This window comes from Hyla sarda, chromosome 7 (genome assembly GCF_029499605.1).
Source record: "Hyla sarda isolate aHylSar1 chromosome 7, aHylSar1.hap1, whole genome shotgun sequence".
Taxonomy (NCBI): Eukaryota; Metazoa; Chordata; class Amphibia; order Anura; family Hylidae; genus Hyla; species Hyla sarda.
The window spans coordinates 86,521,342-86,547,064 of record NC_079195.1 but is presented as its reverse complement, the minus strand read 5'-3'; the positions used below and the strand labels follow the sequence as shown (position 1 = coordinate 86,547,064).

General features: G+C 44.7%; 1 protein-coding gene across 4 annotated transcripts in view; it reads right to left on the bottom strand.

The window, feature by feature from the left end:
* Positions 1–25,723, bottom strand: part of FAM13C (family with sequence similarity 13 member C) — a 187,220-nt gene that overhangs the window by 67,653 nt on the left and 93,844 nt on the right. For all 4 annotated transcript variants that reach the window (XM_056529913.1, XM_056529916.1, XM_056529914.1 and 1 more), the window contains exon 4: positions 10,796–10,908. In XM_056529913.1, the coding sequence (XP_056385888.1) occupies positions 10,796–10,908 (113 nt within the window). The remainder of the gene's footprint in view (positions 1–10,795; positions 10,909–25,723) is intronic.

Sequence of the window (25,723 nt, the reverse complement as noted above, 5' to 3'; positions counted from 1 at the left end):
AACCCGCTAAAGAGCATTGTCTGTTACTAGCTGCAGCGCTGCAGCACCTGAAAAGTCAGCCCACTCAATCAGGGAAAGAATCGTTTTTTTTCCACACGTGTAACATCATTATCCTATATATTCCTTAGGACATCGTACTGGTTGCATAATCCGTTATCCAGGTATTATATTGCATCACTACCATTATTTATACACCTTGAATGTTTTTCATTTGGATATTTTAATTAGCTTATTTTCATTAATATTTATTTTCAGAAGTTCACATCAGATTTTCATTCTATAATAGCATCAACAACACATCACAATTACAAGGTAGGTTCATACACCTACTAATATTTTCACCATTTATTTCCATTGCTTCCTCAGCGCACACTCCTACTTGTATTTCATTTACAAATCTGTTTCTTTCTGAAGCCAGTTGATATAAGTTTTTTTTTTTCCTGAAATACCCCTTTAAAGGAGTTGTCCGGGGAGCAGATAAGGTCATATGTGTGCTTACTTATGCACTCTGTACATCTCCGAAGTACAACCTTCCGAGACAACAGGCAGCAGATGCCAGTTACATCCTGAAGCAATTGGTCATTGTGACTGGCACTTACCCTACTCTACTTGGAAAGTATACTTCTGAGATGTGCAGAGGGTGAAAGTGCTGGACAACCCCAGTAATAATAGCCTATGTTTGACAATATAGGGAAAAAAAACAGGGTGCTTCTTTATAGTTTGTCATAATCATATTTTCCATGATGCCCGTTTACCAGATTATTGATTACAGTATCTTGGACACTTTCATTTGCTGATATAAAATATTCACATCTGTGACTGAAGATCTTACAATATAGTTTCTGCCCTCTAGGACTTCAATCCAGATGGGTTTTAATATCCTGTCGAGGTAACAAATGGGTTTTCTACGCAGCAGCAATTTTCAAGGATTTTATATTAAGCTGACAAATCTTTGTATAACATCTCCTAATTAACAAAAACTGGACTGAGAATTTCCATTTACCTTGATAAAAACGGGTGCGAAATTCCCAACATTGTAGCTGCAGACATACAGTATGAGTGCAGGCCGGTATGACAATAATGGATTATTTGTTAAATCTACTTTTAAATCCCTTTTACTATAAATTCCTCAAGATGAAAATGCATATGAACAGAAGTCTTAAAGGAGAACTCCAGCCAAAACTAACTTATCCCCTATGCACAGGATAGGGGATAAGAAGCTGATTGCAGGGGTCCGGGCCAAGGTATTCCGGGCCAAAACATTTTATCCCCTATCCAAAGGATAGGGGATAAGATGTCTGATTGCAGGGGGCCCGCTGCTGAGACCCCCTGCGATCTCCCTGCAGCACCCGCATTCTATGCGGGTGCTGAATCTCCAGTTTCGGAAACCTCCGGGTTTCCGGGACTGGGGACATGACATCATGCCACACCCCCTCCCATAGACATGAATGGAGGGGGAGTGGCGTGACATCACGTCCCCAGTCTCGGAAACCCGGAGGTTTTTGAAACTGGAGATTCAGCACCCGCATAGAATGCGGGTGCTGCAGGGAGATCGCAGGGGGTCTCAGCAGCGGGCCCCCTGCAATCAGACATCTTATCTCCTATCCTTTGGATAGGGGATAAAATGTTTTTGGCCAGAATACCCCTTTAACGATTGGAAGAATCATATGGCTTCAACTATATTTTGCCACACACTAGAAATAAAGTACTTCTCATATATATTTCTAAGGCTGATTGTCTCAATGGGTCCCCCAAATTCCCCCTGTATGGCCACTTTAAGCTTGTGCACATGGCAACTTCATCATGTCTATTCATAAAAATGCCTGCCCAAAAGTAATTTTTAGGAAAGAATTTCATTATTACACATGACAGATCCTACTTCATTCTTGACATTTCAGATATGACCTGAACACAGACCCACATTACAGTGTGCATGACCCCTATCAATGAACTTTACTTAGTCATCTAAATATATCTGTGACTAACAGGAGATATGATGCCACCTGTAACCTTTGCTTAGGTAGGTGCAGACATCATCACATGATCTAGGACCCCACAATAATACCAGGTCTACTTAGTTTTCTGTTTACTTTATATTTTCAGTGTAGTCATTGGGCAGTACGGCTTACACACATAGTTAAAGGGGTATTTTAGGATTCTTTTTTATATTTGACTGCGCTACAGGGGCTGTAAAGTTAGTGTAGTATAGTATCTGTACCTGTGTATGATGGCTGGCCTCGCAATTCTTAAAGGGGTAGTCCAGTGGTGAAAAAATTATCTCCTATCTTAAGGATAGGGGATAAGTTTGAGATTGCGGGGGTCCGACCACGGGGGCCCCCTGCAATCTCTCTGTACGGGGGCCAGGCTCTCCGGCCAGATAGCGGGTGTCGACCACCGCACGAAGCGGCGGCCAACACGCCCCCTCAATACATCTTTATGGCAGAGCCGGAGATTGCCGCCCCCTTCCCGCGGGCTTTCGGAGCTCCGTACAGGAGACCACAGGGGGCCCCAGCGGTCGGACCCCCCGCGATCTGCAACTTATCCCCTATCCTTAGGATAGGGGATAAGTTGCTCACCACTGGGTTCACCACTGGATATCTCCTTTAAGTGATCTTTTCCTTGATGTTCATTTTTAGCAGCAAACAAAATAAATGTTGTCTCAGATTATCCCAGGTTGCAATGCGGCCCGAGACATTACATCACTAGTCCGGTGTTGAAAGGGAGCCTGTCTGAGCTTTAATGGGTGCAGGGACCACTGGGTGAGAGATAGACCATTCTCCACAGGGCTGCAGGGAATTGTAGTTTCAAGCACAACACAGCATGCAAGACAGCTCAGCTGTAATGGGTGGGTTATGTGTGGGAGGGACAAAAGTGACCTCAAACTTATGGGGATCCTGGGACTTGTAGTTGGAGGGAAGGAACTCCAACATGAAATAGCCATTTAACAAAAAGAAAGTAGAGTTACGGTGGACTCACAACACAGCCATTTAGCCTTCAGACAAGCACGGATCCTTCCTAAGCACTTCCATTACTGTCTGGCAGGTAAGTACTAAAGTCACCTCTGTTTTGCATTGAAGGGTAATTTTCTGCAAAATGCTTTGTGTAAAACATAACTGTTATATCATTAAAAAAAAATATGTTACTGACTAGGTCATCTAGGTCATGCAGATTATATGTCTATTCTATGTGTCTAGCTTCTGTATTTAGCTCACAAATCCCTCTGTTCTGCTGCTCAGTCATCCCACCCTCACTCACTATGCATACACTTCCTACCTGAGGCTGCTGTGCTGGGTCTCTTCATCCAATCACTGCAGGCTGCTCTGTAACCCCCCCCCCCTCTTTTATGTTTTTATGCGGCAGTCTGACAGACAAGACAGGAGTGACCACAGAGGAGTGCTTCTCCCTCCCTCACTTACTGGACATTTTCCCAGCCTGTGCTTTAGCTGGGACAAAGATTATGCTGCAGCCAGAGAGGGTTATGTTTTGGATGGTATGGAGATCCTTAGTCAGGTTTTGATAAGCCATTATTTATATAAAAGGAGATAAAATGTTTTTATGAAGTATATTATTAAGCTTAATGTATTGCCGAGATGTACAAGATATAGTTTTTGACTCTGACTGTGCTCATTTAAAGAGAATCTGTCAGTGACACCATTGGATAGCTGTTATGATATAAAAGTCGATTGTACCTTTCCAGGAGCTGTTGGTTGTTGCCAAACTTATAAAATTGCCTTTTTTACATCTTAGCCAAGTGTCAAGAAAGCAGGGCTGGGCTTCCCAAATACCACAGCCGGAGAAGCTCAGCCCCACCTCCTTGACACTGAAAAAATAAAAAAAAGGTGATTTTATTAGTTTGGTGACCACCATCAGCTCTGGGGAAAGTATAGTTTGCTTTTATATCCGAACAGCCTCATATTAAAAGTCAGAATAGTAGGTTATAGATTGTTTACCTATAAAAAAAACATATATACAGTAACTTGTTTGCTATGAAAACCTTTCACAAAAGTGACCAGTCACTGTTCTGATTTAGCACTGCTCTCAGAACATCATACTTGTCTACAATGCAGTATTACAAAATGGGGGATTTGGCAGCCATCCGGTGCCCAAGGCACTCAGGTTGCCTGTGGTCACCCAAACCCACCCACCATCTAAAAAGACTGCACATTCTTTATTTTAGTGCATTGGTATATATGAGGTGGATTTATTGGAGGGGGCACATAGTATAAACAGGGCATCATAACATAGGGGCAGACAGTGTTTTCAGCAGTCTGTGTCCAATTCTGTACCATGCTGCAGTTCCAAGGCACTTCTGTCTCAAAGCAGCCGAGCCCCGTGAAAGATGACCCTGCTGATGATTGACAGGTGTTTTTCCATGCTCTGTGCATAGGAAAACAGCTGTCTGTCATCAGAGGGTGGGGGGAGTCTGCAACAGCAGACTCATCTCTCGCAACGCATGGCTGCTTACACGAAATATTTTATTTCAACATAAGTCAATATATACAAGAATCAAAAGAGTAGAAAAGTACAAGAACTTGTAATTTTAGGGAAAACAGGAGTCTTTCACACTACCGGTATGCCCCGTCAAATACGGCTGTCAAACTCCCTTTTTTTTTTTTTGCAGTTTGACGGCCGGCTCATAACGGGCAATAATGGGTCCCGATGGACCCCATTATCGTCAATTATAGTCATTATAGTCCGTCTGGCACCGTTATGTTCAGAGAGAATAGCAGGAGAAAAAGATGGTGCAAGCACTATTTTTTCTCTTGCTATTCTCGATCCTAAAATAATGGGCTTCACACTGCCGGAGACAGCCGGCAGTGTGAATGTAGGCTTATAGTGTGAAGTATAGATTGACCGTCTGAAGACATATCACTTACTCCTTTTGCTATTCAAATCTTCCAATGCATAATTGCTATCCAACAGATTTGGATTCATGCAAAGACTGTGTAGAAAACTTTCAGAGCAAAGGAATAATTCATAAAGCTATAATTAACTAATTCTACAATTAATTTCTCCTTTATATTGTGAATTTCATAAAGGAAAGAAGATCAGTGTGGGATGAATATTTGCTGCCAGTTCAGGCAGCACAGTCAACACAATTGGAAGCGGAGTAATCAGCCTATTATTTACACCGGGCAGATTACAAATATTCCTAGTGCATGGAATAGCTATTTCACAGTGTCCAAGAACAATAGAAGACAGTAAGAAAAGAAAATCACTAGGTGTGCTGTTATGTGATAAACTATTGGTGGAAAAATTGTTAAAGGGGTACTCTAGTGGAAAACAAATGTTTTTAAATCAACTGGTACTAGAAAGTTAAACAGATTTCACTACTTCTAAGCTGCTGTATGCTCCAGCGGAAGTTGTATAGTTCTTTTCAGTCTGACCACAGTGCTCTCTGCTGACGCCTCTGTACATGTCAGGAACTGTCAAGAGCAGAAGCAAATCCCCATAGCAAACCTCTCCTGCAAACCTAGTAAACTTAATTGTAAATGTTACCTGACTGGCAGAATGACCTGAATTTCCCATGGATACCCTGGAGTGGCCATCAGCAGGATACAGGGCCTGTTTACGATGCTTGTTTACAGTTAGTACAGGGGATATTGCAATGTGCTGACTGACATTTAGACAGCGCTTGTGCTCGTATCATTCATGGAATAAAGGCTGCCTTCAATGAGGTCCATGGTCATCTGACAGTGCTAAAAGAAATCCTTAGCCTAAGTCTGCCCTTCTCTCTGTCACACAAAGCAGTCCAGTTGTAAGGGAATTGTTTTTATTATTGAACAGCTAATATTACTATTTTATCGGTGGCATAATTTGAAGCTGCTGGGCCTCAATGCAAAAACTGTTCCAGGGCCAACTGCTATTGTGGTGGCCCAGTACGGGAGGTGTTACCCCGTACCCTTGTTGTCCTGTCAGGCAGCCTCCTTTCAGTGTCCCCTGGGCCCCCCTTGCATCTGTCCCCCCATGTAAATATGTTTATTATGTATTATACTGTGTAATGTGTGGAGAAAGTGTTGTCACTTTAAGACTGTTTACCATGTGAGTTGTCATGTGATTGTTATCCAGGAGGTATCAGTGACAAGATGACTTAAGGGTGACCAATGGGATCCCCCAGAGCCTCCCCCATAAAAGCCCTGGGTGGAGCCTCTGCTCCCTCTCTTGCTTCCTGCTGAGGTCCAGTTAAGTCGAGCCTAAGTGTGTATCCAGAGTCATAGGAGGCCTCAAGTCCAGTCTGCAGCCACAAGCTACAAGTAAGCCACAGTCACAGTCTTGTCAGTCACAAGTCAGTCAAGTCACAGTCATCATCTGTCTAGTCAACATGGCCTGCACTAAATTGTCCACATCTACTTCAAGTCCCAGCAAGCCCTTAAGGTCTCGAGTCACTGGTCACCTCCGTGGGCCCTGGCTGAACTGTACAGACTTTTCCACCTGTAACCTCAGTAAAACTAACGTTGTCCGCAGTGGCATACCAAGAGGGTGGGGGGGGGGGGGCCCACCCCGGGTGCCACTCACAAGGGGGGTGCCAGGGGCAGACTGACCTGCCGCCACCGCTACTGAGGTCCGGGACACAGAAGGCGTCCCCTCTGTGTGAGCCGCATCTGCAGCTACACAGAGGAGACATGACCTTCGCCCCCACGCAGCACGCAGTACAGGTGCTGGTGACGTCACTCATCGGCGTCTGTACTGTGGAGGGGAGAAGACGGGGGCCCCTGCTGCTGAGGAGATCGCTGCATGGGATATCAGGTGAGCATCCTTTTTTTATTTTTTTCCCCCTCAACTCTGCATATACCTATGGGGGAGGGATACTCTGCACATACCTATGGGGGAGGGGGGGTTACGCTGCATATACCTATGGGGAAGAGGGGGGTTACTCTGCATATACCTATGGGGAAGAGGGGGAGGGGGGTTACTCTGCATATACCTATGGGGAAAAGGGGGGAGGGGGGGTTACTTTGCATATACCTATGGGGAACAGGGGGAGGGGGGGTTACTTTGCATATACCTATGGGGAACAGGGGGGAGGGGGGTGTTACTCTGCATATACCTATGGGGAAGAGGGGGAGGGGGGGTTACTCTGCATATACCTATGGGGAACAGGGGGGAGGGGGGTTACTCTGAATATACCTATGGGGGAGGGGGTTACTCTGCATATACCTATGGGGAACAGGGGGGAGGGGGGTTACTCTGCATATACCTATGGGGAAGATGGGGGGGGTGTTACTCTGCATACACCTATGGGGAAGAGGGGGGAGGGGGGGTTACTCTGCATATACCTAGGGGGGAGGGGGGGTTACTCTGCATATACCTATGGGGAAAAGGGTGGAGGGGGGTTACTCTGCATATACCTATGGGGAACGGGGGGAGGGGTTACTCTGCATATACCTATGGGGAAGAGGTGGGCGGTTACTCTGCATATACCTATGGGGAAGAGGGGGGGTTACTCTGCATATACCTATGGGGAAGAGGGTGGGGGGGGTGTAACACTGCATATACCTATGGGAAAGAGGGGGGATGTAACTGCATATACCTATGGGAAAGAGGGGGGGTAACTGCATATACCTATGGGAAAGAGGGGGGGGTAACTGCATATACCTATGGGAAAGAGGGTGGTGTAACTGCATATACATATGGGAAAGAGGGGGGGTGTATCTACATATACCTATGGGAAAGAGGGGGGAGGGGGTTACTCTGCATATACCTATGGGGAAGAGGGGGGGTTCCTCTGCATATACCTATGGGGAAGAGGGGAGGGGGGTTTACTCTGCATATACCTACGGGGAAGGGGGGGTGTAACACTGCATATGCCTATGGAGAAGAGGGGGATGTAACTCTGCATATACCTATGGGAAAGAGGGGGGGATGTGACTGCATATACCTATGGGAAAGAGGGGGGGTATAACTACATATACCTATGGGAAAGAGGGGGGAGGGGGGGTTACTCTGCATATACCTATGGGGAAGAGGGGGGGTTTACTCTGCATATACCTATGGGGAAGGGTGTGTGTAACACTGAATATGCCTCTGAAGAAGAGAGGTGATGTAACTCTGCATATACCTATGGGAAAGAGGGGGGATGTAACTGGATATACCTATGGGAAAGAGGGGGGATGTAACTGCATATACCCATGGGAAAGAGGGGGGGTGTAACTACATATACCTATGGGAAAGAGGGGGGAGGGGGGGTTACTCTGCATATACCTATGGGGAAGAGGGGGGGTTTACTCTGCATATACCTATGGGGAAGGGAGGGTGTAACACTGAATATGCCTCTGAAGAAGAGGGGTGATGTAACTCTGCATATACCTATGGGAAAGAGGGGAAGGTAACTGCATATACTCATGGGAAAGAGGGGGGGTGTAACTACATATACCTATGGGAAAGAGGGGGGATGGGGGGGTTACTCTGCATATACCTATGGGGAAGAGGGGAGGTGTAACTCTGCATTTACCTATGGGGAAGAGGGGGGTGTAACTCTGCATATACCTATAGGAAAGAGGGGGGATGTAACTGTATATACCTATGGGAAAGAGGGGAGGGGGTAACTGCATATACCTATGGGAAAGATGGGGGTGGTGGTAACTCTGCCTGTACCAATGGGGAAGGGGGGGGGAACTCTGCCTATACCTATGGGGAAAGGAGGAGGGGGGTGTAATCTTGCCTATACGTACGGGGAAAGGAGGTGGGCGGTGGGGGGACTCTGCTGCCTATACCTAAAAAGAAAGGGGGTTAACTCTGTTCCTATACCTATTGGGAAGGGGGTTTAACTCTGCTGCCTATACCTACGGAGAAGGGTGGGGGGCTAACTCTGATGCCTATACCTTTGGGGGAGAGGTTAACTCTGCTGCCTATACCTACAGGGAAGGGGAGGGGTTAACTCTGCTGCCTATACCTACAGGGAAGGGGGGGCTACCTAACTTTATAACTGGATGCCTAACTACTTACCTACATACCCAGCTACCTAACTATGTACATACCTGGCCTTCATACATGGCTGCCTAACTACCTAGCTAGCCCCATACCTACCTAACATGTCACCTACCTACATATCTGGCTTCCTGATCTACCTACTTATTTACCTGGCTACCTAACTACATTCCCTTTTACTGTGCAGGACACCAAGGAGGGCATTATTACAGTTTGCGGGTCTTTAGATTGAAAGATTGTGTAGAGGAGAGCACTGGAAAAATGCAGAGTCTGACATGTTTTTCCTGCAGATGTTAAGTGATCCACATGGTGGTCTTATCCGGACGGAGAAGAAAAGGAAAGAGGACACCGCTGATCGGAAAAGACGTAATTGTGAGTCCCAAAATGTAACTGTAATCGCTTATATGGTGTACACATCCTGTGTATAGCTGATATCTATCGCCATATGGTCCTGTATATAATCACTTATATTGTATACAGATCCTTTATAGTATATTGGTCTGTGTATAGTGGTTTTATTCAGTACATTATGGCGGTATTATCCAGTTATTGTGTGGTGGTATATATTTACTCCTTGTATACCAGTATTATTGGTCATGGAAATTTACCTATGTTACAGTGTTTCTTACATATATAAATTTTAGATTATTGTGTGTGTGGGATTTGGGTGGAATAGGGCGTGGCAGAAGATTGACGAGCTGCAAAGCCCTTGCTTTTTTTTGGTCCGAGGGCCCCGAGTGTTGTCAGTCCGCCTCTGGGGGGAGGGGAGGGAGGGGGTGTAATTAAGGGGGGGGAGGAAGGGGTGTAATTAAAGGGGGGAAGGGTGGGGGTGTAATTAAGGGGGGTGGGGGTGTAATTAAAGGGGGGTTGCGAGTGGGGGGGGGGTGCCAAACAAAGGGTCCGCCCCGGGTGCCAAATGCTCTAGGTACGCCCCTGGTTGTCCGTAACTTGGCGTCAGAGTCATTATTGCCCTGGGGTCAACATTTTCCAAGTGTGGGAGAAAACTGGAATACCTAGAAAGTACCCAGAGGCAACATACAATTCATTAAAGCAAAAGTTATCGACCAGGAAAGTACAACATGACTGACTTATGGGTGTGACAAACTTCAATAAACAACTGAAGTCTCATTCAAAATTATTCTCTGTCTTTGCTCATTAAACATTACATATGCTTCCATGTATACAGAGAAACAATTCTGATTGTTCAATATATCTTACAGTGTATGTCCTTGAACAATCACTGTTTTGGCACCATGGTCAGGTGGCAGATCTATCAATGGAAGACCAGGTTGAAACATTATACCACATAAGGGGGCTCTACTGTGTTGTTATCTATTCTTTTAAATGGGCATTCTGGGCTTAAATGATTGATTGGCACTGATCAGCGCATTGCCAACATTCGGTACCTCCAACTATCAGCTGTTCAGCAGGGCTATCACAGCCAGATCTAGGCAGTGAATGGGGCCAGAAGCAGGGTGTTGTCATACCACCGATCATTTTAGCCCAAATATCCCTTTAACTACATTTTAACAAGCACATCCAAATAATATAAGCACAGAGTATGCCTCAGTAAACGTGAACCCTGTATCCTCCACACTACATCCAACTCAGTTACAGGCTTTAGCGATACCCTTGAATAGAAGTTTCTAATAAAAAGGACACGATTAGGAGATTGGAAGCACACCGAGGTTCCTGTTCAAATAGAAACCCAATGCCCGGGCTGGAGAACCCTTTGTTTTATGTACACGATTGCAGGCTGGTTTGTTTTATTGTCATTTACATGGTCAAACAGAGCTATCTAGCCACTTTATCACAGCCAGTACTTGGCATTGTTAAGTTCTCCTGGACATCATATAAAGAGTAGTACCTTGACTGAAAATCGGTGGTTCCTCTCAAGGATACATGAGGACTATGGTCGTGAGACGTCATCCCTTTTGTAGTCCAGATTTCGGGGAGGCATTGACTTACAGTCTCGATTTCCTGGAGGAAACAAAAATAAAACAAGCAAAGTGAGTTATTCTGTTGCAGCTTTTGTAGCAAATAGAATAAAAAGAGAGAATGAGAAAAAGAGAATTATTATTTGTCTGTTGAGGGAAAGTGATCTCTCTGGAAATGAGCTCAAATGCTCAAATGATAATCTGGAAACAGAAAGTGATCACCACCTGAGCCGGGGACGTCCAACAAAGCAGCTTTGCTACCACAATACAAAAGAACAAACACATTTGTACAGACAGAATATGACACCAGACACTGTCAGCCGTAAACAGCAGCACATTTTGGGAACATTGCTTTAAAATAGTGTTCAAGTATTGTTCCAGACCCCTCTATAAACACATTTGTCCCAATTTCATCACAGCAATGATTTATGCTGACATTGAAGAGTTTTCTGTGATAATATAGAATCTGCATGATCATGTAAAAGATGGGACTATGAAGTAAAAGGCTTCAATTTATTAGTGGCTCCCCCATCCTTAAAGGGGTACTCCACCCCTAGACATCTTATCCCCTACCAAAGGATAAGATGTCTGATCGTGGGGGTCCAGCCTCTCCACCCCGTATCGCCAGTCATCAGGCATGGAGGAAGTTGGCTCTTTGCACTAGATGTCTGGGGTGCTGCAGCCGAGAATGCAGGGGTCCCCTGCGATCAGATATCTTATCCCCTATCCAAAGGATAAGATGTCTGATCGTGGGGGTCCAGCCACTGGGGACCCCCTAGATCTCCCTGCTGTACCCGGCATTCATTTAGAGCGTTGCGTGCAGTACTGGAGGCCTGTGATGTCACGGCCACGCCCCGCTCGTGACATCATGGCCACGCCCCATTAATGCAAGTCTATGGGAGGGGGCATTGAGGGGCGTGGTCATGATGTCACAAGTCTCCACCCCGTATCGCCAGTCATCAGGCATGGAGGAAGTTGGCTCTGTGCACTAGATGTCTGAGGTGCTCCAGCCGAGATTGTGGGGGTCCCCTGCGATCAGACATCTTATCCCTATCCTTTGGATAGGGGATAAGATGTCTAGGGGCAGAGTACCCCTTTAAAGGGAATCTGTCAGCAGCATGAACCACACTGTAATATATAAGAAGTATGCTAATTAACTCATCACACCACCTTCTCAGGTAGCCTGCCCTAAGATCAGCAGAAGCTGATTGGGATTTATGCCAAGCCAGAATTCTCCACAGAAGAGAAGAAGACCCATCTGCAGACAGCTGTTTCAGGGTGCTTGCTGAGAAGGTGGTGCGATGAGTTACTTTGCATACTTCTTACCCAGAAAGCCCACGGAGTGCCAATAGCCTTTTTTAATCTCCGTTTTACACCAGAAGTGGTGCTCCTCCCTGAGGAAAATGCTTGGAATTTTTTCCATGATCTGCAATGTGGATGTTAAAGGGGTACTCCACTGCAGAACATTTTGTTCCAGAAGCTGGGTGCCGGCCGTATATCTCATGACGTCACGGCCACGCTCTTTAGACACCACGCCATGCCCCCTCAATGCAAGTCTATAGACTTGCATTGTGGGGGCAGGGCGTGATGTCACATGGGGCATGGCCATGACGTCACGACCCCCACAGCCCGCACCCAGCGTTCGAAACAAAATGTTTCGAGCAGTGGAGTACTCCTTTAAAATCCCTTTGTTTCACTGCAGATTTCACCCTTTTCAATGAGAAATCCAAAGTGAATCGGCAACAAGCCTTTCAAGGATTTGTTGTGGTAAAATCTGTCACATGTGAACCAACCCTAAGGCAGCTTTTGTTTATGCCAAGGATTTGTCTATATCCTCTGCTACAAAATCAGCATGAGGCAGCAATTTTTAATGGTGGATTAACTGTGTATAGTTCTAGGGCATAAAATTACACCATTTGTAAATTCCCCAAAATGTTCAAGAGAGAGTCCAAAAGTTTGCTGCAAGTTTTACCATTTTTTAGTTACGCCTCTGTCTACCATCACTTATTTCCTATCATTCCTTGCAGGAGAAAAGGGTACAGTCATTCCCTCCCTGCAGTTGTACCCCTGGGAAGAATTATTGCAGTCAATAGGAAGGAGAGGTTTGGTCCCATGGCAGATACATAGTTTATCATGTTATATATATGTCATTAGTTATAGGAACATACACTTCTCAAAAAAATAAAGGGAACCCTTAGACAACACAATGTAACTCCAAGTCAATCACACTTCTGTGAAATCACACTGTCCACTCAGGAAGCAACACTGATTGACAATCAATTTCACATGCTGTTGTGCAAATGGAACAGACAACTGGTGGAAATTATAGGCAATTAGTAAGAGACACCCCCAATAAAGGAGTAATTATGCAGGTGGTGACCACAGACCACTTCTCAGTTCCTATGCTTCCTGACTGATGTTTTGGTCACTTTTGAATGCTGGCGTGCTTTCACTCTAGTGGTAGCATGAGACAGAGTCTACAACTCACACAAATGGCTCAGGTAGTGCAGCTCATCCAGGATGGCACATCAATGCGAGCTGTGGCAAGAAGGTTTGCTGTGTCTGTCAGGTCAGCGTAGTGTCCAGAGCATGGAGGCGCTACCAGGAGACAGGCCAGTACATTGAGGAGGCTGTAGGAGGGCAACAACCCAGCAGCAGGACTGCTACCTCCGCCTTTGTGCAAGGAGGAGCACTGCCAGAGCCCAGCAAAATGACCTCCAGCAGGCCACAAATGTGCATGTGTCCACACGGTCAGAAACAGACTCCATGAGGGTGGTATGAGGGCCCGACGTCCACAGGTGGGGGTCGTGCTTACAGCCCAACACCGTGCAGGATGTTTGGCATTTGCCAGAGAACACCAAGATTGGCAAATTCACCACTGCCACCCTGTTCTCTTCACAGATGAAAGCAGGTTTACACTGAGCACATGTGACAGACGTGACAGACAAACGTTCTGCTGCCAGCAACATCCTCCAGCTTGACCGGTTTGGCGGTGGGTTCAGTAATGATGTGGGGTGGCATTTCTTTGGGTGGCCGCACAGCCCTCCATGTGCTTGCCAGAGGTAGCCTGACTGCCATTAGGTACCGAGATGAGATCCTGAGACCCCTTGTGAGAACATATGCTGGTGCGGTTGGCCCTGGGTTCCTCCTAATGCAAGACAATGCTAGACCTCATGTGGCTGGAGTGTGTCAGCAGTTCCTGCAAGAGGAAGGCATTGATGCTATGGACTGGCCCGTCTGTTCCCCAGACCTGAATCCAATTGAACACATCTGGGACATCATGTCTCACTCCATCCACCAACACCACGTTGCACCACAGACTGTCCACCTCATCAGGAGCATGCCCAGGCATTGTAGGGAGGTCATAGGGGCACGTGGAGGCCACACACACTACTGAGCCTCATTTTGACTTGTTTTAAGGACATTACATAAAGTTGGACCAGCCTGTAATGGGGTTTTCCACTTTGTTTTTGAGTGTGACTCCATATCCAGACCTCCATGGGTTGATAAATTTGATTTCCATTGATAATTTGTGTGTGATTTTGTTGTCAGCACATTCAACTATGTAAAGACGAAAGTATTTCATACGATTAGTTCATTCATTGAGATCTAGGATGTGTTATCTTAGTGTTCCCTTTATTTTATTGAGCAGTGTTTTATTATACAAAAATAGACACAAACAGAGCCAGATAAAACAGTATAATCCTGTTACATTTCCATTTTGGACTTTAACAAAAGAAAAAAAAAAAAGCAGCTAAAACATATTAATATAGTATTAGATGACACTGCATTTCCATCGGGTGTCTGGTTACTTCTCGTCAAATGTTTTCTCGTAGATAGTAAATTAAAACAATTATAGAATCTATATATATCTATAACTCAATGTGTGTGTATGTATGTATGTGTGTATGTTCCAGCATCATGTCCAAACGGCTAAAGACATTAACATGAAACTTGGCGCACACGTTACTTATATGTCAACTACAAACATAGGATAGGTAATTTAACCCTTACTCACCCCCATTTGCCAGGGTCGGGGTTTTTGTTTAAAGTCCCATACAAGTCAATGGGAAATATATGTTACTGCATAACTTCCAAACAGCTGGAGATATTTCGATAATACTTGGTGACATGTTACTTATATGTCCACTTAAAATATAGGATAGTTAATTTAACCCTTATCTACCCCCATTTGTGAGGGTCAGCGTTTTTGTTTAAAGTCTTATGCAAATCAATGGGAAATGTATGTTCCCACGTAACTTCCGTACGGGAGATATTTCAATAATACCTGGTGCACATATTACTTATATGTCAAATAAAAAGATATGATAATTAAATTAACCCTTACCTACACCCTTATATAAAAGATGGGTTTTTGTTTCAAGTCCCATGCAAGTATATGGGACATCCAGTACCTTACTCCACAAGCTCCGCTCTGCCTCTCCTGGTGAATGTGTCAGTCCGGCTTGCAAGCCACACCCCATGCCACAAAGACACGCCCACAGTTTAAGCCCCACCCCTTTATTATATACCCTTTTTGTGCATCGGTCTGGCTTGCAAAATCACGACCAGTCCCACAAAGCCATGTCCCCTTCTATTTTCAGCTTACAATATCTTCATCACAAATCAGTCCCACCTGAGGACAGGATATGAGGATAGGATATGAGGTTGGGATATGAGAACGGAATATGAGGTCGGGATATGAAGACAGGATGTGAGGTCGGGATAGAAGGTCGGGATATGAGGCCGGAATATAGGGTCGGAATATGGGGTCGGGATATGGGGTCGGGAAAGGAGGTCGGGACAGGAGGTCAGGATAGGAGGTCGGGATAGGAGGTCGGGATATGAGGTCAAGACAAGAAGACAGGATATGAGGTCAGGATAGGAGGTCAGGATAGGAGGTCGGGACAGGAGGTCGGGACAGGAGGTTAGGATATGAGGACAGGATAGGAGGATGGGAAAGGAAGTTAAGATATGAGGACAGGATATGGGGTTGGGATATGACAATATATGAGGATTGGATATGAAGTCAAAAGCTTCCTCCTTTGTTGATTTTCCTCCCCAACAAGGATTAGGAAGGAAAAACCGGGCAACGCCAGGTAATCAGCTAGTCTATCTATATACATAAAACTCAACGTGTGTGTGTGTGTGTGTGTGTGTATGTATGTATGTTCCACAAAAACTTCCAAACGGCTAAAGATACTAACATGAAACTTGGCACACATGTTACTTATATGTCAACAACAAACATAGAATAGGGGATTTAACCCTTACTCACCCCCATTTGCCAGGGGCGGGGTTTATGTTTAAAGTCCTATACAAGTCTATGGGAAATATATGTTACTGCATAACTTCCAAACGGCTGGAGATATTTCGATAATACTTGGTCACATGTTACTTAAATGTCCACTTAAAATATAGGATAGTTAATTTAACCCTTAACTACCCCCATTTGTGAGGGTCGGGGGTTTTGTTTAAAGTCCCATGCAAATCAATGGGAAATATATGTTCCCACATAACTTCTGTACGGCTGGAGGTATTTCAATACCTGGTACACATATTACAGGTCGCAATAGGAGGACGGGATAGGAGGTCAAGATAGGAGGACGGGATTGGAGGTCGAGTTAGGAGGTCGGGATATGAGGTCGGGATATGAGGACGGGATAGGAGGACTGGATATGAGGTCGGGATATGAGGTCAGGATAGGAGGTTGGGATAGGAGGTCGGGTTAGGAGGTGGAGATAGGAGGTGGAGATAGGAGGACGGGATAGGGGGTTGAGATAGGAGGACGGGATAGGAGGTCGAGATAGGAGGACGGGATAGGAGGTCGAGATAGGAGGACGGGATAGGAGGTTGAGATAGGAGGACGGGATAGGAGGTAGAGATAGGAGGTTGAGATAGGAGGACGGGATAGGAGGATGGGATAGGAGGTTGAGATTGGAGGTCGAGATAGGAGGAAAGGGATAGGAGGTTGAGATAGGAGGACGGGATAGGAGGACGTGATAGGAGGATGGGATAGGAGGACGGGAGAGGAGGTCAGGATAGGAGGTCGGGATAAGAGTTCGGGATAGGAGGTCGGGATATAAGGACAGGATATGGGGTTGGGATATGACAACAATATATGAGGACGGGATATGAAGTCTAAAGCTTCCTCCTTTGTTTATTTTCCTCCCCAACAAGGATTAGGAAGGAAAAACTGGGCAACACCGGGTATTCAGCTAGTATATATATATATATATATATATATATAAAAAGCAAAATCATCGGTAGTTGCAGTATCTTGTAATACCTTTTTTATTGGACTAACAAGATTTTGTAGAGACAAGCTTTCGGGATTCCTCCCTTTATCAGGTCATAAGCATTTCTGAGCTCACAAGGAGAAAACACAGGTTCTATCTCACAAAATATGCAGGGGTTAAAACAACATTAGTGGAGAATGGACATTAAGTTGGGCCATAAATTGTATAGCAATAGGACGATAGATACAGATAAGGATGAGGAGGGGGGGGGGGGGCTGGAGAGCAGAGGTGAGAATAGTGGTTACGCTGGACAGACAATTTTCCTACAGAACCATAGACTGAAGATAAGACTAGACAGGGGAGGGGGAGCAGGGGTGTGATGGTGTTAGAGCAGGGTGCTCTAACACCATCACACCCCTGCTCCCCCTCCCCTGTCTAGTCTTATCTTCAGTCTATGGTTCTGTAGTAAAATTGTCTGTCCAGCGTAACCACTATTCTCACCTCTGCTCTCCAGCCCCCCCCCCCCCTCCTCATCCTTATCTGTATCTATCGTCCTATTGCTATACAATTTATGGCCCAACTTAATGTCCATTCTCCACTAATGTTGTTTTAACCCCTGCATATTTTGTGAGATAGAACCTGTGTTTTCTCCTTGTGAGCTCAGAAATGCTTATGACCTGATAAAGGGAGGAATCCCGAAAGCTTGTCTCTACAAAATCTTGTTAGTCCAATAAAAAAGGTATTACAAGATACTGCAACTACCGATGATTTTGCTTTTTGCATCACTGGACTAATACGGCTACTCCTAACTAATATATATATATATATATATATATATAAAACTCAATGGGTGAGAGAAAAAGTGGTTTGATTTCCCCACAGCAACCAATCACAGCTCAGCTAACAAGCTGTGGTAAAGTGAAAGTTCAGCTGTGATTGGTTGCTGTGGGGAAATCATTCCACTTTTTCTCTCGCACAGTTTAATAAATCTCCCCCAATGTGTGTGTGTGTGTATGTATGTACTGTATGTGTGTATGTTCCAGCATCACGTCCAAACGGCTAAAGATACTAACATGAAACTTGGCACACATGTTACTTATATGTCAACAACAAACATAGGATAGGTAATTTAACCCTTACTCACCCCCAATTTCCAGGGTCGGGGTTTTTGTTTAAAGTCCCATACAAGTCTGTGGGAAATATATGTTACTGCATAACTTACAAACGGCTGGAGATATTTTGATAAAACTTGGTCACATGTTACTTATATGTCCACTTAAAGGAAAGGATAGTTAATTTAACCCTTAACTACCCCCATTTGTGAGGGTCAGGGTTTTTGTTTAAAGTCCCATGCAAATCTATGGGAAATGTATGTTCTCACATAACTTCCGTACGGTTGGAGATATTTCAATAATACCTGGTACACATATTTCTTATATGTCAAATAAAAATATATGATAGCTAAATGAACCCTTCCCTACATCCTTACATAAAATATGGGTTTTTGTTTCAAGTCTCATGCAAGTATATGGGACTTCCAGTACCTTACTCCACAAGCACTGCTCTGGCATCTCCTGGTGTATGTGTCAGTCCGGCTTGCAAGCCACACCCCATGTCACAAAGACCCACACACCCACTGTTTAAGCCCCACCCCTTTATTATCTACCCTTTTTGTGCATCGGTATGGCTTGCAAATCACGCACAGTCCTACAAAGCCACGTCCCCTTCTATTTTCAGCTCACAATATCTTCATCCCAAATCAGTCCCACCTGAGGACAGGATAGGACATAAGGACAGGATATGAGGTTGGGATATGAGGACGGGATATGAGGTCAGGATATGAGGACAGCATATGAGGTTGGAATATGAGGATGGGGTATGAGGTCGGGATATGAGGACAGGATATGGAGAAAGGATATGAGGATGGGATATGAAGTCAAAAACTTCCTCCTTTGTTGATTTTCCTCCCAAACAAGGATTAGGAAGGAAAAAACGGGCAATGCCAGGTACACAGCTAGTGAGTATATAATATCATGTAAAACACAATGAATTCCTTACATTGACATTGTCTTGCCTACTCCTATTATTTTGCCTAAAGACCTGCTGTAGCTCTTTAGTATTGATGTAGATTGGTTGTATTAATAAACTAGGATACAATGCTGGGAAATTATTTACGTTTACAGCATCAATAAACTTTTAGAGATATATGAAGAATATCAGAATATGTATGAAACCAACAGGAAAAAAAATTGCATTATCTATAGAGGTACTCTAGGGGAGAATAATACCCTGATGGTATTCGGACCCCTGCCCATCAAATATGGTCTATTCTGAGAATAACCCCTTTAATAAATTGCCAATGTAAGTTTTGTGCTCTGTGAAAGCGCAGGTCTGTCAATCATCTTTACAAAGGGTTATGGGTAATCATAGAGGAATTAACATAGTCACATGACCGAAGGTCCTGCGACGCTACAAAGGTAAGCATACTAATATACATTATATTAGCTGTAGCCAATGATCGCTCTCTTGGGTTGCTGCTCTCGTGGATGCCGGACTCAGGACGGATCTGCGCAACTTACAAAGACGCGCTAGGCCTGAAGCATGCCGGCCTCAGCCTGAAACTAAACCGTGAGTCCTAAACTAAATCCCCGCTAAAGCTAGCGTGACTGCTGGACCTCAACTAAATGCAGTAAATCCAGCCAAACAACGCATATCCGTCTACGGACTCTAAAACGCTTAAGGTCCCAACACTGTCAATCTCTAAGAGACTTTGCCTGTATAGAGACTGTTCCGGTTATGAAGCTTGCATAAAATCTTCAGTAAAAGTTCCGACTGTTTTCAGTAAACTCTCCCGTTGTGGACATTCAATTATTCCATACCTCCCTATCGCTCTTGGGAAAGGTGACGGTAGGACAAGCATTGCAGAGGAGCCCTCACCCTGGTGTCACGAATAGAAAGGGTTAATCAGACACCCTTAAATTACTGCACAGCTACACTCCATATACCCTACACCCCAGGCTATCACAACTAGTCATCAAATAGAGGAGTAAAACATCCTGGTAACTCTCATATAGATGCCACCTATGTCTAACCCATGTAACAAACAAATCATCATATAAATACTAAATGTTACTCTATATACAGTATATATAATTCAATAACCCACAGATATGGTTGCTTTCCACATGCAACCATAGAGGAACCAAATTTAGATCTTAATATGCCAGTAAATCACAATGTTCATGGAGGAAATCTTAATATTTCTGGTAGTCGCTGTTCTACACTCAACCGGAATAAGAAAGATTTAGCTGAGCTAATGATGACATCTGAACTAAACACATATATGACACCATTGACTCCAACAGGTGTACTCAGATGTTCCTTTCACACAGAAACCTGATCATGGCTGCATACGCTGGATGCTGACATATGCAGTTTGTAAGCAATAGTCTGCGGAAGAGATAGGTGAGCTTAGATAACTTACCAAGGGATCAGACTAAAGACACATTTAATATTTACATAGTAGCTAGACAAAGCTAAAGCTAGCGATAGACTGTAGACAGATTATTCCTTGATCCTTCCCTTCCCCCATACACGCTCATGGAGGGGAGTAAACTGCTGTCAGACTGCTCTGGGGTGGCTTATCTCCCAGGGACAAATGGATTGGGCATGCTGAAAACGGTGTATGACTATATGATGGAATACAGTATGCCACAGATTTCTATGCAACACCAGAGGGAATAGCAAAAGAAGCCGGCACTGCCTCCGATATGTAAGTCCATAGGTGCGCTACAGGTGCACAGCATACAGGTGCGATAACATTAATATTCCAGATGGCGCTACACGCTGAAGCAATAAATATGTAAACCAAACAAGAGAAAAATGTAGCGGAGCACTCACCGTTCTGTAATCAGGCAGGCATAGGAAGCGTTATCCATAGACCGAGTAGGTCCTGAGCAAGGAGGCGGCAGATGAATCCGGGGGAGTTCAGACGTCGGGTCACGGACCATATCACGCCCCTAGGCACTTCGTCAGGCCGCTAATCAGGCAGGCATAGGAAGCTAATCCATAGGCCGAGTAGGTCCCGGGCAGGGAGGCGACAGATGGATCCGGGGGAGTTCAGACATCGGGCCATGGACTGTATCACGCCCCTAGGCGCTAAGCGGCCTGACAAAGCGCCTAGGGGCGTGATACGGTCTGTGGCCCGACGTCTGAACTCCCCCTGATCCATCTGCCGCCTCCCTGCTCGGGACCTACTCGGTCTATGGATTAGCTTCCTATGCCTGCCTGATTACAGAACGGTGAGTGCTCCGCTACTTTTTTCTCTTGTGTGGTTTACATGCCACAGATTTCTGTTGAAGGTGTATATCTAGAAAATGGGTGACGGACAGTGAAGTTCATGCATTACACCTGTTCTAATCAATATGATCTTAATAAAAATATTGAACAGTAACTGTTCACTAGTAAAAGAGGGAGACTATAGGTTTATTTCTTTTATAATCCCCAAAAGTAACATTTCCCTAAGGGTGGAGGGAAAACTATACAACATACCCCATGTTTCCCCATGTACCCCCTGTTTCCCACACTCCTTTAGTTCAACACTACGGAAATTCAGCAAGGAATCTCCTCACTGAATTTGGACAGCAGATCGGCGCTGCCCAGACTCTGAGCTTGTTTCTAGTTGAATTGTGGATTTCTGGAGGGGCGCAGCTTGCAAGCTGGACCAACACACTCACCAGAAGATGTAGAGCGGAGCTTGTGGTATAAAGTGCTGGAAGACCCATAGACTTGCATGGGACTTTAGAAAAAAACTTCTGTGCACATACCTATCTATTAGCAATACAGCAGTCTGGTGTCTAGTAAATAAATGGTATAGCCCCAGGATACTTCATACTAATGCATCCCAGGGGCTAACTAAATAGTCTAATATGGTGTCAGTCATGTGACCCACCCTGTCTGTTATGTTGTCAGGTAACTAATAGTAGTGAACAGTGATGTAATAAGGAGCAGAACTTACACAATATTATACTTGCAGCACCAAGTCTGTATAAGGCAGCTACAGTCTTCTCTTCTCTGTCTGCTTTGTTGTTTTTTTGTTAAGTTAACTTTATTAGCAACATAACAAAATCACCTAGAAACAGTTCTGTGTAGTGTGTTTTTTTTTTATAGATACCTTTATTTAAACATGACACATGGCCTAGATACAGGCAACTGTATATAATACAATACACACAGTAAAGAAGTTGTTGCAATAACAATAATAACATAATATGATAATTACTAATTACTGTACATATGTGAATTATACGACCAATATGTACACTAGGGGGCCCCATACCAACCAGAACTTAGTTCTGTCCGGCTGCAGCATCATCTTTGTCCCAGATGAAGCACAGGCAGGGAGGGACAAAGTCCTGGAAGTGAGGGCGGGGCTAGCTAAGGGCTTCCACTAAGAGGAGGGGGGTTCCAGAGCAGCCTGAAGTGATTGGATGAAGAGACCCAGACAACACAGAGACCCAGCACAACAATGACTTTAAAGCACAAGACAACGTTGACAATTCAGTGGTTACAACAGAAAAAGGTGAAGATTCTGCAGTGGCCATCACAGTCCAAAGGATAGGGGATAAGTTGCCTGATCGTGGGGGTCCTGCCACTGTGGATCCCCGTGATCTTGCACGCAGCACCAGAGTTAAAATGAGTCCCTGGAGCATGTTCACTCCGGGTATGATTACCGGCGATCCATAGGACCGGTGGCGTGTGACGTCACGCCTCCGCCCCTGTGTGACATCACGCTCCGCCCCTCAATGCAAGCCTATGGGAGGGGGTGTGACAGCTGTTTCCACGCCCCCTCTCATAGGCTTGCATTGAGGGTTGGAGCGTGACGTCACACGCCACCGGCCCTGTGGTTGCCGGTAATCAGACCCGGAGCGAACATGCTCCAGGGACTGATTTTAACTGGGGTGCTGCATGCAAAATCATGGGGGTCTCCAGCAGCGAGACCCCTGCAATCAGGCATCTTATCCCCTATCCTTTGGATAAGGGATAAGATGTCTAAGCGCCGGAGTACCCCTTTAATGTTATAGAGCCACTCTGGGGCAACCACAAGTGTGTGAGTGCAAGACGACCAGAGGCTTTGCATGACCTAGAGGCATTTTGCTCAGGCAATAGGCATACCACTTGCAAGTTGGGGCCCCATAGACAACCATTAGAAAAGACTGCACACTGTCACTAATGCTAAAGAGGGCAATATATCATATAAAGTGTATGCAGACCTTTGGACAGGGGTACATTTTTTTTATTTTTTTATTTTTTGTTACCATGCTTTGTTATACGATTGTGCTATTATGTAACCTACAGTTGCATATAAATCCCATAAGAAATAAAATAATGTGTTTTACTTGCTCACTCAGATTTTCTTTAAAATGGTATATATATGACCAATTCTCTAAGGGTATGGATACTTTTGAGCTCAACTGCAGCAGCAAATCCTGTCCCTATAATAACATCAATAAATCTTTGCCTCTGTGCTGTTCCTCCTAAACAATAATAAACATCTTTCTAACATACGTGTCACTTGTCAGCTGTCCTCACTTCTATATACCGGATCTATCAGTGTTTATGGTAAATATCAGGACAATGTTCCTCATAGTAGAACAATCAACACAAAATACAGTAAAACTGCTAATGTTCATGCACGTAGACATATTATGGGTCTGTTTTGCTAAGTTTATGTGCAATGCAGGGCTCAAGTCCTGCAGGAACATGTGGGGACTGAGTTCCAGCACTTTTTTCACAGCAGGAACACCGTTCCTATTAGCATGAATTTTGCAGGACCAGCCCTTGAGTGGAAGATTTTACACACTTTTTTTCCCTCAGGACATGACCCCTGGTGCAATGACTCAGTGTAACATTTCTTAAAGTGTCCCTGTCATTTGGTAAAACTTTTGGCTTGTCAAAGGTTTTTCACAGTTGGGGTGACAGCTTTTCACCGATCATTAGAACAAGCAGGGTTAAGCAGGGTCTTCTTTTACTATCTACTAAGACCTATAAAGAACCTCTAATAAAAAACACCACACTTAGAGAAGACCAGGTAAAAGGAAGAAAATTTAATCCCAAAATGAAACGCGTTTCACGGCAATCATGCAGCTTCATCAGGCATGACACAGACAAGTAAGGTGCCTCGTGGAGCCAGCGTTCTCACTGAAGCCTAATCTTTCTTTGGAACTATACCGGCCGGAGGGCAGCGGATTACTCACTATTCTCACGTGCCTACCATTGTTGTGTATGCTGTTACACAACTTTTTGGGGTGAGCGGCTTTCATGCCTAGCCTTTTAATTTATATATATTTATTTTAATGCACCATGGAGCGCTCTCTTATTTCCCTTCACACTGAGAGAATGCTGTGTTTTAGGAAAAAAAACATTAGAGGTGGCTCTAAATGTAGAACATTATACATTTCACCATAGAGTTTACAGTAATATCTGGTCACTGTTCAAAAAGGCCATGAAAGATGTGGCATTTTTCAGACAAAAGCTGCGGTAATACCAGCCTAATGTAAAGTCTCATTTTTGTAGCCAGTTAATTGACAATATCAAGTTATTATGGTCCTAGTTAAAGGGGTACTCCGCTGCTCAGCATTTGAAACAAACTGTTCCGAACGCTGGAGTCAGCGCCGGGAGCTCGTGACGTCATAGCCCCACCCCCTCATGATGTCACATCCCGCCCCCTCAATGCAAGTCTATTGGAGGGGGCGTGACGGCTGTCACGCCCCCTCCCACAGACTTGCATTGAGGGGGCGGGGTATGACATCATGAGGGGGCTATGACGTCACGAGCTCCCGGCGCTGACTCCAGCGTTCGGAGCAGTTTGTTCCAAACGCTGGGCAGCGGAGTATCCCTTTAATGATGCAGTCCCCTCATATAATCCTGACCAGTCTCCAGGAGAAGAGCTTTAATTAATGTGAATATCCAATCCGGACTATTAGCACCCGTGCTTGGATAGGCCGGTTCCGCCCCTGGCCGCACAACGAAGGAACAGAGAAGAACTATCCAGCATCCAGGTAAGTTTCAATGGTATACTTTATTGGAGGTAGCAAATACACATATAAACTGACGCGTTTCGTGCGTTACCACTTAGTCACAGAGTCACTCTAACGCGCGAAACGTGTCAGAGTTTATACGTGTATTTGCTACCTCCAATAAAGTATACCCTTGGAACTTACCTGGATGCTGGATATTTCTTCTCTGTTCCTTTAATTAATGTGCATCCACTGACCTCAGCAGAGGAACTCTATCTGACCAATAGGACGTGTCCATCTGTAGTACAATATGTCTACTAACTAAAAATGCAAGCTGAGCTAAACTAACATTCTTGAATGAAAATTCACATTAAACAATCAGCAGCAGTCAGAAAAAAATTGTGATCTCCTTTGTCGCCCTGGGATGCAAATAAGAACTATGGGTTTATTGTGATCAACTAATGCATAAGTAGAATACCAAAATGTGCACAAGAGCCACCCAATTGGAAAACTCTAAGGACTAGACCAGAGAAACAGGAGATGGATAAATGTAGAGTATAACATAAAATGTCAATTGCTGAATGTATAAGCAAGAATAAAT